At 36.7% G+C, this 16,135-nt stretch overlaps 1 protein-coding gene across 4 annotated transcripts in view; it reads left to right on the top strand.

The window, feature by feature from the left end:
• Positions 1 to 16,135, top strand: part of LOC120108339 (protein GLE1-like) — a 54,479-nt gene continuing 38,344 nt past the window's right edge. For 2 of the 4 annotated variants that reach the window (XR_005509728.1, XM_039121929.1), the window contains exons 1-6: positions 1 to 251; positions 367 to 522; positions 611 to 760; positions 4,915 to 5,038; positions 7,083 to 7,231; positions 12,795 to 12,966. Coding sequence is in view for 3 of the 4 variants with exons in the window: in XM_039121929.1 (XP_038977857.1) it covers positions 250 to 251; positions 367 to 522; positions 611 to 760; positions 4,915 to 5,038; positions 7,083 to 7,231; positions 12,795 to 12,966 (753 nt within the window). In the remaining variant the exon portion in view is untranslated. Of the gene's footprint in view, positions 252 to 366; positions 523 to 610; positions 761 to 787; positions 1,488 to 4,914; positions 5,039 to 7,082; positions 7,232 to 12,794; positions 12,967 to 16,135 lie in introns of those variants that run through there. The other 2 variants (XM_039121928.1, XM_039121930.1) reach the window with 2 other exon arrangements.

Here is a 16,135-nt window from a genome sequence, read left to right as displayed (position 1 = left end):
AGTATCGAGTTGGCCTTCCTCTTACTCTTTTCTCCTCTTCTTTTTCTTCTTCTTCCCTCTCCTTCTTCTCCCTTTGTCCTGCGTCACCGCCGCTCGATCCTTCTTCTCCCAGTCCGCCTCCTACAACTCCTCCGATCTCCGTCGAGTTCGTCAAGCTCTCCACCGCCGACTCCTCGTCCTCCTCTGCCCCTCTTGACCTCCCTCCTTCTCGGCATCTGTTCTATTTACAGAGATTAATTTTGTTTGAATATGTAAGTTGGATCAAAACCTGGTAACTGGTGTTCCGTCAGCAAAATTCTAATTATTATTTTTCTTATCTTGGAGTTTTTCTTGAATAATCCTATATTTTTCTTCTCTTTCTTGCAGGGGTTTCGTTAAATTAGATCTTCCATGCCCTAAGAGCTCGGCGGTGGTACATTCCGCCGATCCCGAGCCGCGCTGGACGCTTGACGATCTGCTCACAGAGCTGAACTCGTTAGAGCGGCAGCTTGGTCCTCCTGTGCCTCTAAAACAAGCAGACTGGTAGTCATTACCCCTCCTCATTTTTCTTAGCTTTTTAGGCATATCAGGATTCATGTGTCTTGTAATCTGACCTTTTTTTTCTCTCCAGGGATTATTCTGAAAGAAAGGAGACAGGTGGGAGTGGTAACAAGCCCTTTGTTATGTGCGTTTCTGATGATGATATAGCAGGAAGTGAAAGCGATGATGATCGAAGTGTGGTGACAGGAAAGCGATTTTCTTGCAATGATATTTATTTGAGGTGTGCGTCTTTTCTGTCATATGATTCGGTTATTCAACTATCTAGTTCTTAAAACTGATGATAATATTGACTGCATCAGTTGATATTTGTTAAAAATCTCTCCATTCCAAAATTTAAAATTGGGCTGATGACTGGAAGAATAAGGGACAGTGGGAGGAAAAGAATCGAGAAATGGCCACGATAAAGTGAGTAGGAAAAGGAGCTGAGAACTGGTATTTACCAGGTTCAGCTTCCTAATTAGAATGTCATTGATACTGTCAGAAGGAAGGGCTGATAAATGGAAAAAGAGAGGTTGTCTAGACTGAGGCAGATCACGACTGAAATATAGGATTGCAGTTCTCGCCCTTCACTGGGATAGGTCTCTGTTAACAAATCTATCTTGGTTTTGGGAGACCTGACTATTTTTTAACACCACATGCACAGTGAATTGTGTTGATTCCATGTCAGCTATATAAGTTGCTATGCTACATGGACTCATATTCTTGTATGTTGGGTTCAGGTATGTGTCTAAGCTTCAGATCCTTTTAATATCTAAGAATTTCTTTTCATGGAGTGTCATACTCATGTTCTTGTTTAAGTGTCAGGTGTGCATATCCTAGGCTAAATAGAAGAGTGGGTGACATAGGTGAGTAGAGAGACATGGGCTGTTATGTGCTGGTTTGGATGAGCTGCTAGGTGTAAGACTGGTGAATATGGAAAGAGCTGGAGGAGATTAAAGTCCAACCAGGTCAGTGTACTTCTGTTTTGGGGTATAAAATTCAAGAAATGGCATGAATGCTTGTTGAGAAACAAAGCTGGCTGTTAGTTAGGATTTTTATTGATTATTTTTGTCTGGAGAAAGGGACTTCTGGCTTTCATAGGTGCTTTTTCTTTTTCCTTCAAGTTTATTTTGTTTGAAGGAAGTCTGTATTTCTGTAAAGATGTGGGAATATCGGGGAAGCTCTCAAACAATGGTCTGTCGAATTAACCTAATGCTTTGATGCATGTGGGAAGCTATATTCTACCTACATTGGAAGATATTGGCTGTTTAGTTGATGCAACTAGAAGTATACCATCAACTGGACTAGATCATTATGAGATAACTTAGATAATATTGGATGCATCCAAAATTAAATAATCTACTAGAAGGATTAATTTGACCAATAAACAGAGAAATAATATATTAACTATGGCAATGATCATGTTTGGCATTGTAATGGAGTCCCTCGCCTCTGTGGCACTTTTAGTGCTTGAAGGACTCATAGATGGGCTCGTTGGATACATGGTTTGCATTGTTTACCCGATAGAGGTTGCCCTAGTACTTTTGGAGTGTCATATTGGTATGAATGGAACCACCAATACGTGACACTCCAGTTGTAACATGACCACCTCAAGTAAGGTACACAATTTGAACCTTGTATCCTGCAAGCACGTCTATTAGTCCACCCAATTCTCGATGTTGCATCAAGAGACGGGCTATCTTAAATGTCAAAATATTGCCATTGTTGTTTATTTTATTATTTCTTTGTTCATCGGTCAAATTAGTAGCAATTTATCTCATCTTGGACACACTACAATTTTTAGTATCATTCATTAAGTCACCAATCTCCAGTAACCTAATTATTCAATTGTTTAATGTAGAACTCTAGTTTTTTAATTTTGTTTTAACTTTGAGTTATGTGAAATTATATATTCAACTAACAATTGAAAAACTTAAGTGCACATCAAATAAGATAGAAAGAGCATTTAGATCAATAAGCTTACCATATTTATGCAAAAGCATACCATTAAAGCGATAAAACATAGGAGAAAAGACAAAAAGAAAAAAAGGAAACTGAAATAGGCCATTCAAAGGTGTAGTAGTTTATATTCTTTGTTGGTATGGTACACAATATATGTATTCCACCAGCCAGCCATCAGTACATGCCCTTACCTTGAGATTCGAATGCACGATCCCTACCTAGTTTCTTATTTTTTCCCTTGATTTAGGTTCAATTTTTTTTCGGAAAAAGAGTGCAAGAGAGACCATTACCTAGCTAGAAGCTTGCTTCTGGCCCCAAATTCAGTGATTGGAGCTCTAAATACACAACGCCTCATTGTTCTTGCCTTTATACTCCCTCTCCCGAGTCGTTTTACAAAAAGAGGTCCCTTTAACAAGCTGTGTTTGATACCAGGTGGTACCGAGCAGTTTTCCTTCTATGCGGGCCAGATTCACCCTGATCTAGTGAAATCTAGGTACTTCAGGCTCAATTTAGCCAAATCAGGGCATCCCAGCCTTGATAGTACCAATAGTCAGCTGATACGGGGCTGTTACGGACGGTTTTTTTAAACCTTGATCCATGATGAATTTCTTTTAGTTCACAATTAGTTATCTCACCATCTTGACTACCTACAGTGCTCTTCCCATGGCTTGTACACTTGGTGTGGTAAATATTGTTAATTATCTCAGTTATCTGGTGTCCTCAACTTGGTGAATATCAAGTCTTCTGTTCCAGATCATAACCTCTTGATCCAAGTCTATATAGTTACTTTAGTACCTCTACTGTGAAGATGACATTTTTCCATCTGTTGTTGATAGCCTGTAAGCTATGATCTCTTGTCTAGGAGTGTTGTTTGCTTTTCAGCTTTGATGTGGATGGTCTGGGTTAAGAGTTTATAAACAAAAAAATTTCTGTTCCATCTTTCCTGTGTCTCTATTTCACATTATCTAAAGCTTGACTAGTCATATTATCACTAGTCAAACACTCAACCTGTAATATCTAATTGGTTGCCATCAAATCTCCTTTAGCTGCCACTTCATTGATCACTGAAAATATTGGTCTCCTTGATAACTTGACATAGCTGACGAATCCTGTTAAAATATCACTAGTCCTTTGGGAGGATCCTTATGAAAAGTTCTTTACATATCCTCACAATTAAGAAACCTACAGTTCACTCACTTTGACAATGTTCATTTTGTGTCTGACTGTGAGACACTGAGACTTGTTCCTCCCCTCTTTTATTCTGGCATTATAGTCTGTTCTTTCTACCACTTTAACTGTTGAATGTTGTTGACCATCTATCCATTTTTTCATCATATATTAGGGTTGTGTAAGCCATTCATTTCTATAATAATTTCAGTTTTGGTCTGATAATGACTATAACATTCCCTATCAGAAGTCTAGAGTCTTGTATTTTCATCTCCAAGGTCAACGGGTCTGAGGATATTCATATCGTTATCTGTCAGTTTCTTGTCTTATATCCATGAATTAACATTTAGTTTGGGCCACATTGTATTCTTCTGTTGTTTGCTGAATTTATCCTGAAGTGTAAGTTGACCTATCAAGCTCTCTTGCAGTCTTGTGGTATAGGCTGCTTCTTTTCTTCTATTAATTTGGAAGGAGATGTTTCAAACATTATAATGATCATCTTTGGCATATGATTTATTTGGAATACTAGCTCTAGGATCTGAGTGAATTTCATTTGCACATATGATGGTGGAGAATGGTTTGAGAATTACATCTTATATGCTACCAAGCATTTTCTAGAAATATGACAGGGATATCAAGATTTAGCTTCTCAGAAATCCAAAATAATTTATAAAAGATTACAGGTGACACATGATAAACCATGGTGATACCTGGCAGACTTGATTATTGTAAAGGATTTGTATATATGAAAAAAATTAGGTGAACTTATGTGTTTGGTGGCCTCACCTGTGATAACATGTTGGCATATTACAGGTTATACAATTAGTGTGTTATACAATCAGTGCTAGCAAAATTGCAATTGCAGTTGTAGAGTTAGCCAACATAGCCAAGGGCAGCTTGAGAGCATGAAAATATGAACTTCTGATGCATAAAAGAGTAGACCATGGTAGCCAACCCTTGAGTTATCTTTTACAACTTCAATTTTATGTTCTAATACTCATTATTTGCCATTGGTGGAGTTTATGCCTATGATGTAGTCAGATTTATGATGCAAATTGTGTATATCTGTAATGATGTTCGAATTTTCTTCATAGATTTTACTTGCTTTTTCCTACTGTATCTTGGAACATATACCATGAAATTATATCTAGAAAATAAAAAGCCTTTGATCATATCTTTCGATGTGTTGCATCTTTTTACTTTGTCTGCATCTTGCATATAGGTTTTATCTTCCCTTTAAAATATACACTGATTTTCCCATTTCAGTGAGTCTGAGGAGTCTGATGATGAAATGCATACTCAAGCAACTGAATCCCATTTGTTGTACAAAAGAAGCATGGAGGAAGGCATTTTGTTTGAACTTGAACGTGAGCACCAGCTAAAAGTAAAGGTGTGTATCATGACTTAGTTTTATTTTATTGTGATATATATTTTGCAGAAAGACAAGTCTTGATAATGCACAAGAAAATAATTTTTATCTCAAACGTGTTTTTTTTGCCATAAATTTTAACACTTCTATTAATTCCTGCATATCTTAATTGTCTTTATATCAATTAATATTACAAGATTTCCTTTAACTAATTTTCACTTTCGCATGGTTGTCAGAGGTGCCTAGGCAGTCTTCAATAGGTGCTTGGACAACCCAACTGCCTAGGCACCTGCCACTTTCTAGGCCTTAAGGCAAGACGGCTTCCCAAGCACCTAGTTTAGCACCTTGGTGGTTACACTGTCCACCTCGGGACTGCTACTGTCTTAGATGGGGGGCATATTCATTGATTTTCTTTCTTTGAGGGCTTTGAAGCTTTAAACTAATTTGTTATTTAAGTAAAAAAAATAATTTAGTTTAAGAGAGTAAGAAGTGGGTCCATTTATACATGCCCCATTAATAAGAATGTACTTACTTAAATAGTAAGTATTTCTAGGAAGTTGTAAACATTTAAAATCACCTACAGAAAATTAAGTAAAATTCTAGTAGTTAAATCAAAAATTTCATTGTTGTATAATCTTAAGTAGTTATAACCATAGTATTTATTAGTATGATGAAATTTACATATATTTTTTGATCATAACATTAGCAATTACACTAGGGATGCTGCTTTATTTCTTATTGAGCATAACATTTGATAGTTTTATCGACCATAATATAAGCTAGATTAACTTAAAGTCATTGTCTTTGAGAATGCATCTAAGAGAAATAGACCGACTTTTCTGTAATCTGTTCTCCTGCCACATAGGCCGGTTACTATACTCAGTTATCCATTTTGTATTGCAACTATATTGGGTCCACATAATTGAAATTTTTAATCCATAGTAAGAAAAACTCAATCCTCAAAGGAGATTATTGCATATCTTGGTCTCATATCTGCATGTATATTGCCTGTCAGTGGTTGTAACATATGATGGTCATCTCCAACAAGCAAGAATTTGGGGGATGCCTTTTTCTGTGAAGATGCCAGCAATCTTTCTAGGTCATTCATGAGAAATGCATGATACAAGACCCTAATCCTTGGATCATGTTCTTTTATTGTTAGACTTGATATTGTGGGATTGTTCAGCTTGACCATATTATTTTATTTCATGCCTTGGTGCCAAGAATCTTCAACCTATGCAGTCCCATCCACCCGAATATCTCACTTCCACTCCTACACCACTTCTTGATGCTTCAAAGTTTGAACCTTCTCATCGGTCCATTTAAGGTTCGCCATCTTGGTAATGGATGCCATACTGGTACCATGTTGAAATAGTGTTGGTATGCCCGATATGAGGAGTTGGTCTGGCATACATGGCATACCAAGACTTAGTACGTTCCCTGGACCGAGTCTTGATTTGGTACAGTTATGGTACGATCATCGGTATGGCAAACCTTGATCCATTATCTTTTATTTAAAAAGAAATTTTTTTAAAATTTTTTTTTGTTGTTTTATCAATTTTTGAGTTCTTTTTCTTGTTTGATTTAAAAAATGAGTAGCCAAAAAAAGAAACATATAGTATTCGATCAAAATTCTTTCTAGATGCTTCCTCACCTTAAGGATGTGTATGCGTCATCTCCATGCTCCCTAACCAAAGTTGGCTCCATGCAACATTTCTGTTTTTGAGTGAACCGCTACACTTCACTGGGAAGAATGGACATCCTTGTTGATGTTTAGTGAATTTCTAGGGGCCGACCAGGTTTATATCTGAATTGGTTGAATGAAAGGTCGTCTTAAAATAGAAATATCAAGTACCCATAAAATAGGATTAATTTTTGCTTAACCAGTCCCCATTTGGTCTTTTACTTTTATGAATATGCTTTTCACTTCAGCATGCTACATATATGTGCAATATATATAGTTCTTTTTTGTGATATCTAATAACTATAACCTGAATGGATGGATATACCTGATTGTTCTCTTGTTGAAAGTTACCATTTCATAACAAAATGCTTCAATTTCCAGGCAGAAGTTAGGAGTAAGTTAGCTGAACTGGAAGCATATCAGAAGACTGAAATTGAGAGATCAGTTTCTGCCATGGCTCAGGTTGAGAAATATACAGAAACAAGGCGGGAGATGGATAAAAGATTAGACAAGCAATACCAACGAAAGATGTATGTTTTTTTTCTGCTTCAGTTATGGTTTTCATAATGTTAATATTACACAAGGCCTTCTTACAAAGCCTTAGTGTATGGTTATTGCTATAGGAGGTGTTTGCCTGCTCATAACCAAATAACATGATATTACATTGTTCGGAAACTGTCTTCATTTCTTGTTAATGGTGGTTTTGGATGGAAGCTTTTGATACATCCTATGAGCTGCTAAACAAACTTAAAGTTGATTTTCTTCTTGTATCATACTAAAATTTTCCTTCATTTGTTATATCTTTTGGTTATCTGTCAGGACATTATTTATCCGTTTCGGCATAATCTAGTGCCAACATGTACATTTGCTTTTTCTTATATGCACTTATTTCAACCCTAGCAAGCATGCAAGATGAAATATTTTGTAATTTCTCACTCGTTACCTTGCCAGTAAGTTTTACAAGTATGTGAACTAGGTCGGCCATGGATTCTTTATCAACGTCTTAAGAAGTGTCTTTGTAACACATATGATGTATATAAACTAAGAACCGCCGAACCGGTCCTAAGATCCATACCGGTCGGTACGGTTTGATACCGAGTCGGAACGTGTAGGGCGTGTCGGTTTCGTAACGGCATGCCCCTTTTTTTACTTTTTAAGAATATTTAATTGGTAATCACCCTTTTTTAAATTTTTTAATGATTTTAAGTCTAATTTGATGTTTTTTTTTGTGTTTTCTTGATTTTTTTTGATGTTTCTATGATTTTGATGTAACCAAAATGATGCATTATATTATTTTAAAATAATACAAACCATAAAATGATTACTGAGATATTGTATGCTACAAGAAACAATATGAAATATCCTCAAATCAAGTAGTGATGTAAAAATTATAAAATAATACAATTACTTACATATATTTAAAGTACAACATACATACTGATATCTATTGCCACTCGTAGATATCCGGATCATCAACATAGTCAGGAGGCACATCAATCCACCCCTCCAACCAAGCGACACTGTAATCTTGTACGTTCATACTATAAGAAATGCGCACCGGATTATAAACACTCTGGATCTCCCGTTGAAGTTCTGGCTTTAAAAGATATCCTCTGGCTGATAATACGGCTGTGGAAGGGCCTATTCGAGTATACCGATAGCAAAATCCGACCTGTGAGATGCTCCCGAATGTGTAGGATAGTAGCCATCGGATGATGTCTCAGACGCACCAGATCCATATCCGTATTTGTATGAGTCATAGGCTGTCTGTGTCTGTGGATAATAAGATCCGGTATACGACTCAGAATCTGATACATCTATGGATTCTACTCTGTGTGAAGTCATCTGCAACTGCATCGTATCCTCCTGCATGACCTCGAGAAGTCCGTCTTCTATATGTAATCGTATGCTCGCGGGCTCTACCATATCGTGCACTGTTGTCCCTATCCTATGTAGCATGCGTAAACTGGGACTCACCGGTGAATCGAAGACCACCTTGCGGCTGTGTCTCATAAACAGTGGTCTCTTATTCTCCACTCTCTTTATGACAAGCGGATTCATAGCTACTAGAACTGTCATCACTGCTGCTACAGGTCTCTGAATCTGAGTGCATTGACTCCTTCTCGACACTCTCCATTGGAGTTGCAGGTGCCTTTTCTTTTTTGGGTGTGCTCGGCAGCTGCCTTCTTAGCCTTCGTACCCCTCTCTGCCTGGCTATGTCGCCCTCTTGACCGAGTCGACCGGATAACATAGTGGCCTTGTCTAAGCATCTCTCGATCATATTTCTAAAAGGATGTCTCAGACAAGGAGGCATGTGGTGACTAGCTGTCCTATGGCTGTGGTTGATCAGCTGTAGGAATGTGTGGAATATTGCACTCAGCCCATTGCCCTGCATCGACCCTAGCCTTGCTGGCTATGAAGTTGGCCGGTCGTGGAGACGATCCTTGCTCGTTAAGCTTTGGTTCCTATTGCTGGTCTACAAGCCATCCGATCATATGATCATTCTCATCATTAACGAAAACACTATGAATCAGATCTGTATACTTGAGCTCCACTTACTTCTGAATGCACTTCATCCTCAACCTCAAATTGTAGTGAACATATATAAGATTGTTGAGGCGCTTCTGTGTCAAACAGTTCCTCCGTCAAACGGTTCTTTTGCTTGCTGTGGATGAGGGCGAAGGTAGACCAGTTGCGCTCACAGCCACTCGAGGAGACCATTTAGGAGAGGATCCGGATGGCTAGCCGTTTAAGATTTTTGATGGATAGCCCAAAATAAATTCACAATTCAGTGGCAAAAATATTGAAAAAAATTACATATAAGATAGTACCATATTAGTAACCATCTAATGCTAGGTAAATATCTTTTTGATGTGTAACATACCTGGATTTTTTACTTTTCTTACTTACGATAAGCTCACCGTAGATGTTCTTCGGGCTTGGAGGATCTACATCGGGATCGATAGCCTGTATGGTAGAAATGACAGACCTGTAGTACGTATTGTCTGCCACATTCGCTGGGATGCGGCTAAAATGGAATTAGGATCCAATAGCCCGCCACATATCCTTCTTCTTATTCTTCTTCAGCATTGAATCAACATTCTGCTGCTTTGAGTCTCTACTGGAGAAGACATGTAGATCTAATTCGATCACCGCCTCTGCTGACGGCCTCCTTGACTGAGGAGGTCCTCCTGAACTCTGGAGTTGCTCTACTGCTTGCAGAACTAGAGCCCGACTCGTAGTACAAGGGTTCATATCGAGCTCTATGTCCGGCCACATCTTGCTGCCACTGATCATCCAGGCTCGCCTGCATGGCAGCCTGAATTTGTGCATTCTCGTCATCTAGAATGGACGCCTCCTTTGACTTCCTAAAATGATAAAAGGTGGCTCTACTGCTCGGCGGTCCACCTCCGCCTTCTTCTTGGCAATCTTTTCCTTCGCTTTTGAAATCAACGAAATGCTTCTTTATCAGCTACCGAAACTCTTGTGGGCATTTGCAGCACATAGATACGTCGGAGTAACCATCAGCTAAGTGCTGCTTCAGCCTAATTACCCCTCCTCCTTTGAACTCCGTGTTGCACCAGTTGCACTGCCAATGATGCCGACCCGAGAGAATTTGCTCATATTCCCAGCCAATATCACACTCTGGATCCTTTTTCCTTGATAACTCCATTCCTGCGGATTTATCAAATACGCCAGTTTATCAAATACGACGATAACTTTTTTTTACTTCAGAAAATACATTTGATTTATCTAATACATAACCCTATTTTTTCATATTTTTTATTTATTTATATATTTTTTATAATTTTTAATTTAAAAAATATTTATATATTGTAAATTTCGAAAAAATATGATTTCTATTTCAGAAATTACTTCTGAATTATGTAATACGTACTACTAATTTTTTGTAATTTTTGGTATTAATTATATATTTTTTACAGTTTTTAATTTTTTAAATACTTATATATTGTAAATTCAGAAAAATATGATTTCTACCTCAGAAATTACTTCTGAATTATTTAATACGTACTACTAATTTTTCGTAATTTTTGGTATTAATTATATATTTTTAATTATTTGTTGAATTTAAAAATAATTTTTAAATATTAATATTTTAAAAACTTAATTTTAGCTTAGATCCATGTAGAACTCCATACTGGATGCTATATATATTTTTCTAGGCCCTCGGGCATGTATCACAGGCTACTTTTTTTTTAATTTTTTTCAAATTTAGGTATAGGCTACTGTGCGCATGATTGCATCAAAATTTGAATGAATGGACACCAAATTTTTATAGAGAGTAGCTTGCATGCCCCCAAATAAGTTTCTAATTTCACAGTTTACTTTTATCTTTATTTATTTTTTAAAAATTATTTTTTAATTCAAAAATATATTTTTATTTTTTAAAAATTATATATAATTCGAAAATTAAAAGTTTTTATGTTAGCGTGTACGTTGTCCATAGATCTATGATATATAAAAAAATAAGCCCAAATCAAAAATTTTGGCATGATTTTTTTTTTATTTTGCAATTTTGGAGCTATTTTTTCAAACTCCCCCCAAAAAAGGAGGAAAGAAGATAGGAAAGAGGAAGCATACGTTATTTTGCCTTGGATCTTTCTTCTGATAGGCTGAATCGGTATTGTTTGTGGATTTTTTGGAAAGGAGAAGTGGTTGGAAGGCCTTCTCGGGCCTTCCCACCACCATCTGATGCTGGCTACCATAGTGGCACTGTGGCAATAATGCCACAGCCAGTTCGGCTCGAAATCGAGTTGACTCAGTGGGAACCGGATGGTTCGCATCGAGTCGGCATCAAACTGGCTAGTTTTGGCCGGTCCAATGGGCGTTCCGGCCGGTAGGGGCCGGAACTGAATTGAAATACCGAACCGACCCGGTTTCGCATCGGGTTGGCTCGGTATTGCCTGAATCGGGTGGTTCAGCTCATTTTGGCAGACTTTGATATAAACAATATATGATCCATAATGTCATGAAAACTTGAAAACTGAATAATGTGTTAAAAACCAGAAAAAAAGAAAAATGCACTAGTACAATGTAAATATAAACTGTGATGATTAGAGGAGCAATCCATTTATGAGAGGAAGAATAGGACATGAAATTTTGACAGGAGATTCTTTTGTAAGATCTCTCTTGGTTCAAAAGTATGCCCAGCTTTCAGACTGAGTTTTATATATGGAAGTTGTTCTGCATATGGCCACAAATATAACCATAACCATTAAACATTTTTCTATTTATTTGAGGAGAAGTTGTTTTAGACATGTAAGATTCAATTGCTATATGTATTGTCAGGTTGAATTGTCAACTTGTTGGTTTTCTAGTACTTCAGTGTCACCTTATTAACTTTTTCATGCAATCAAATTTAGTTGGGTGCTGCTTATAATTTTTCTCATTTCCAATGATGCTTAACAATATATAAAGGTTGTGCAAGTAATGCTTGTTTGATTGATGTTAATGCCGATGAGATGATGCTTGTAATGGGTGATGTAGTCATGAAATTCTCACTTGATCGATCAGATTGATAATGATTTTCTTATTATGAGATCAAAAAGTAGGCTTATTTACATCTTACATGCCATTGCATTATAAAAGCCAATTAGGTTTGAGCTAATTCAACAGATACTGATGCCATGTTCTTCATATCTTGGCTAAAAGAAATAGACTTGGAGGAATCCAATTGAATAGGATTCTTTCTGACCCACTCATTATTTTTATAGATTGGTTATATGTCCAGCTAGGAGCAGAATCAAGGTCTTCAGACGTTTGATATATTTTATTTATGAGTTATTTTTGTTTGGCTAAGTTGCATTTTGTGTTTACATTGCTTACTCTGAATGCTTTGGATAAATATATACTCTGTCTAGCAAAAAGATTACATGCCTCCTGTCCCTAATTTTAGGAGCAGCTAGCATTACAGTAAGGTGGCTGGTACATATGATGCCGGTTTTCTATTTGAATTATTGATGCTTAAAGACTAAGGGTTGCCATTATTTTCTTGTTGCATAGGTAGTACTTAGTAGTACAACCTTTTCTTACATGGAAACAGTCACATTGCATCTGCTTGCGTCACTCTAGTGCAGAAGTACTTGATAAACACTTATCTGCCATCCAAAGGGATCACGAGCAAAGATCCCAAATCGAAGAACGGAGAATAAGAGATGATGCAGCTCTTGAAGAAGCTAAAAGGAAGGAGAAAGCTCTTCATGAGGAAAAAGTGCGTCAAGAAAGAGCTAAAGCAGAAGCAGAGGTTAGCTTTACATACATATATATTCATATACATTCATATGTACTACATAAGCACATGTATGCACACAAATGTAAGCATCACATATGCAATACATAAATATACATACTAGAGATAATTTATTCTGATAAAAGTGACTTTTCTAATTTAGAGTATCTAGACTTAATGCATTCATTGGTAATTTACTCTCTCTCTCTCTCTCTCATCTCAATGGTACGGTACCAACAAGATGCGTTGGTACCATTGGTACATGAATCGTTGCAAAGACTGTACACAGTTACTATAGTTCTATATGTTACTTTGTACTTTTGTAGTGTGACTTGAATTTATGTGGATGGACAAAGTGCTTGCATCCAGCCTAATAGGTTTGAGCCCTACACTAAACTCTTATTAGATCCCTTTACATTTACATCTCATTTCTCATTTTAAATTCCACCATCTTTTCAGTAGGCTTTTTTTTTTGTTTCTTTTCTTTTTCTTGCACTTCATATGGGCCATCTAAGACTTGTAACCTGTAATGTGTTGTTAAACTTCCCCTAGTATCATTTGCCATCCTTGCATGCTCTTTTCTTAAGAGAAAAGCAACTTATCAGGCATCAGAGTCATATTTGATCCACTTCTAAAAGTAATAAAATGGTCATCTCTCTTCTTGAAAAAAGGTTTGCCATCTTGGTATTGGTCTTATATTGGTAACATCTTGGTACAGTATTGGTATGCTTGGAATGGGGGTCAGTTTGGCATATTGACACTTCGTACGCCCCCTATACTGCTTACTGGTTTGGTACCAGTATGGTACGGTACCACTAGATATGCACAAGTACTGACCAGTACAGTGTACCATCTGTTGAAATATATGTTTGCAATTTGTTGATTGTAAACCATTTTAAACCCAGATCAGAATCTTCGTTTTAATTCCTTGCACTAATGTACTACTGTTTAAAAAATTAACTTGAAGCAATGTTGACACAATCTAGTTATTAATGATTTTTTAAGTTAAACTTGAATAATTCTCGTATTATTTTTGTGATCTGATTATTCCTTTTGCAGCATTTATGCTTACAAGAAAATTTGAGCTGAAAACTTCAATTTGTCCCAAAGATCTAAATACCATGATGTAGGAATTGTATGTACTGCCTATACCAGTTTGTATTGATGTTGTGCTAACCTCTACTAGTACAAGGTAAAGACCATGCTAGACAGACGTATGTTGGTACAAGACTATACGGCAATTCATTCCCTTATAGAAATCCTATTCAAATACTCAGCAGTCCAATTAGAATTCAAATCTCCTGATTTGCATTCTTTATAAGCAATTATATTAAATATGACTTAGGAAAGTCCATAGCCGTATTTAGAACAAAGGCCCACAGGCCTTTTGTGATTGAAACTTCTAATTATGGAATTTTAGTATGAGAAGAATCCTTAGACTTCTCCAATTTTCACTACTTAGGGTTGTTATTTTCATGGTCTTTCCTTCCAAACTGCAATAAATTTGGATTATAATGTGTCCTTTTCTTTTCTTTTCTTTTCTTTTTGTGAGAAATAGTTTGGCTTTGTAATTAGAATTTGATTAATTTTATGCAAATAGTGCTTTGTGTCATTTCATTTTGAAGCTTACCTCAAACTTTGTTTTTGTTCTTTACGAAAAAAAAACTATCAGTATCTTTCCTTCAAAAGAGAGAAAAATGTAATCCGATTACTAGTGGTGGAGGAAATAGTAAAATAAGAGGGAGTAGCCCTTAATTTTTTGGCTAGTAGCAAAAAATCTAGATACGACCTTTCTACCCATCTAGTTGATATGCATGTGAATACTATGAATATTTGTTTCGATCAAGATAGGCGCACTGTAACGAACCGGATGGTACGAGGCGCATTATACTGAATCAGACGGTACGGGGCACACCGTATTGAACCGGACGGTTCAATAAGGGTACATGGTGTGTGGGGGCGTACCGGCACTCGGTACATCGAATCGGCGCTGTACCATACCATACCATACCGTTACAATGATAGTGTGGCACTGGTACAAGATCCGGTATCGAGATAGCGTACCTTGGTTTCAATTGATTGGAATTTCTCAAATTAGGTTTATAGACTATACTTCTAATGAGAAGTAAAACTTGTTGGTTAAATTCACCTATTTGAGGTGTGAGGTCCCCATTTCATACCAATTCTTTGGATGTGATTCTGAATCATAATATGATATATGAAGCAAAAACTGATTTCAAAATAGTTCAAAGGTTAGATCATGTTTAGATTTTAATAGCAGCAATCGTCTATCTAGGGTAATGAACTTGGTTCAGAATTTTCTTAGAATCTTGATCCTGCGCATGTCTCCTAAGCACTTCCTTAGTAAAGTGTTGTTAAGGCATCCATTTACCTGCATCCGCGCTTTCATCAGCTCCTATATCAGTACCTGATTCTAGATGGTGTATAATATTGTCAAATTTATAAGAAGTCTTAGTCTAAAACTTGATTTGTGGATGACACATGGAGGACAAGTTGGCCTTGGCAGTAATAATGACTCAATCCAATCCACATTGAATAATATTTGTTGTGGATTGAAGGTGACCGTAGTGAACATAAACGATCAATATTGAAGACCTTTTGTAGGTGAATTTAAATATGGGGGGATGTGATTATGAGATCAAATAGTAACCGAAGCATCCTTGGGCGCCATCCTATTGCAATGAATATTTGTAAACAGTAACGCCATCTTCATCCAGTGTGAATTCTTGGTATTTGGCTTTTAAAATTGGGTTGAATGTGTAGTTTGTGATTTTAAAAGGGGATCACTTGCTGTTCGCGTCATTTCAGCTTTGAATCGTGGTGCTATATTATTTGCGGCTTAATTGGGAGTTGCAATGAGTTAAATAGGTAAGTGGCTTATAGGCTTCTAATGAGATTTGTTTCCATATCTAATGCGATTTCTTTCTGTATCTATGAATCCTGATAGGACTTAAAACTTGCTTGAAGACAAGTCAATGTGGGGTTAAAATTATGTATTCAGAAACAACTTGAATGGAACTGTATGACCAATTCCATTCCGTTTTGGCACGAAACCGGAAGGATGCTGAAACCCAATTTATGGGACGTAACAGCTGTACTAGTTTGTATTGGTGCATACCAATATTTTATACTGACCATACCAATGCATACCAATTTTTTATTT

The sequence above is a fragment of the Phoenix dactylifera genome, unplaced genomic scaffold, assembly GCF_009389715.1.
Source record: "Phoenix dactylifera cultivar Barhee BC4 unplaced genomic scaffold, palm_55x_up_171113_PBpolish2nd_filt_p 001282F, whole genome shotgun sequence".
In the NCBI taxonomy this organism is placed as follows: Eukaryota; Viridiplantae; Streptophyta; class Magnoliopsida; order Arecales; family Arecaceae; genus Phoenix; species Phoenix dactylifera.
Note: the sequence above shows the minus strand (reverse complement) of the source record. Positions and strands in the feature narration are given on the sequence as shown.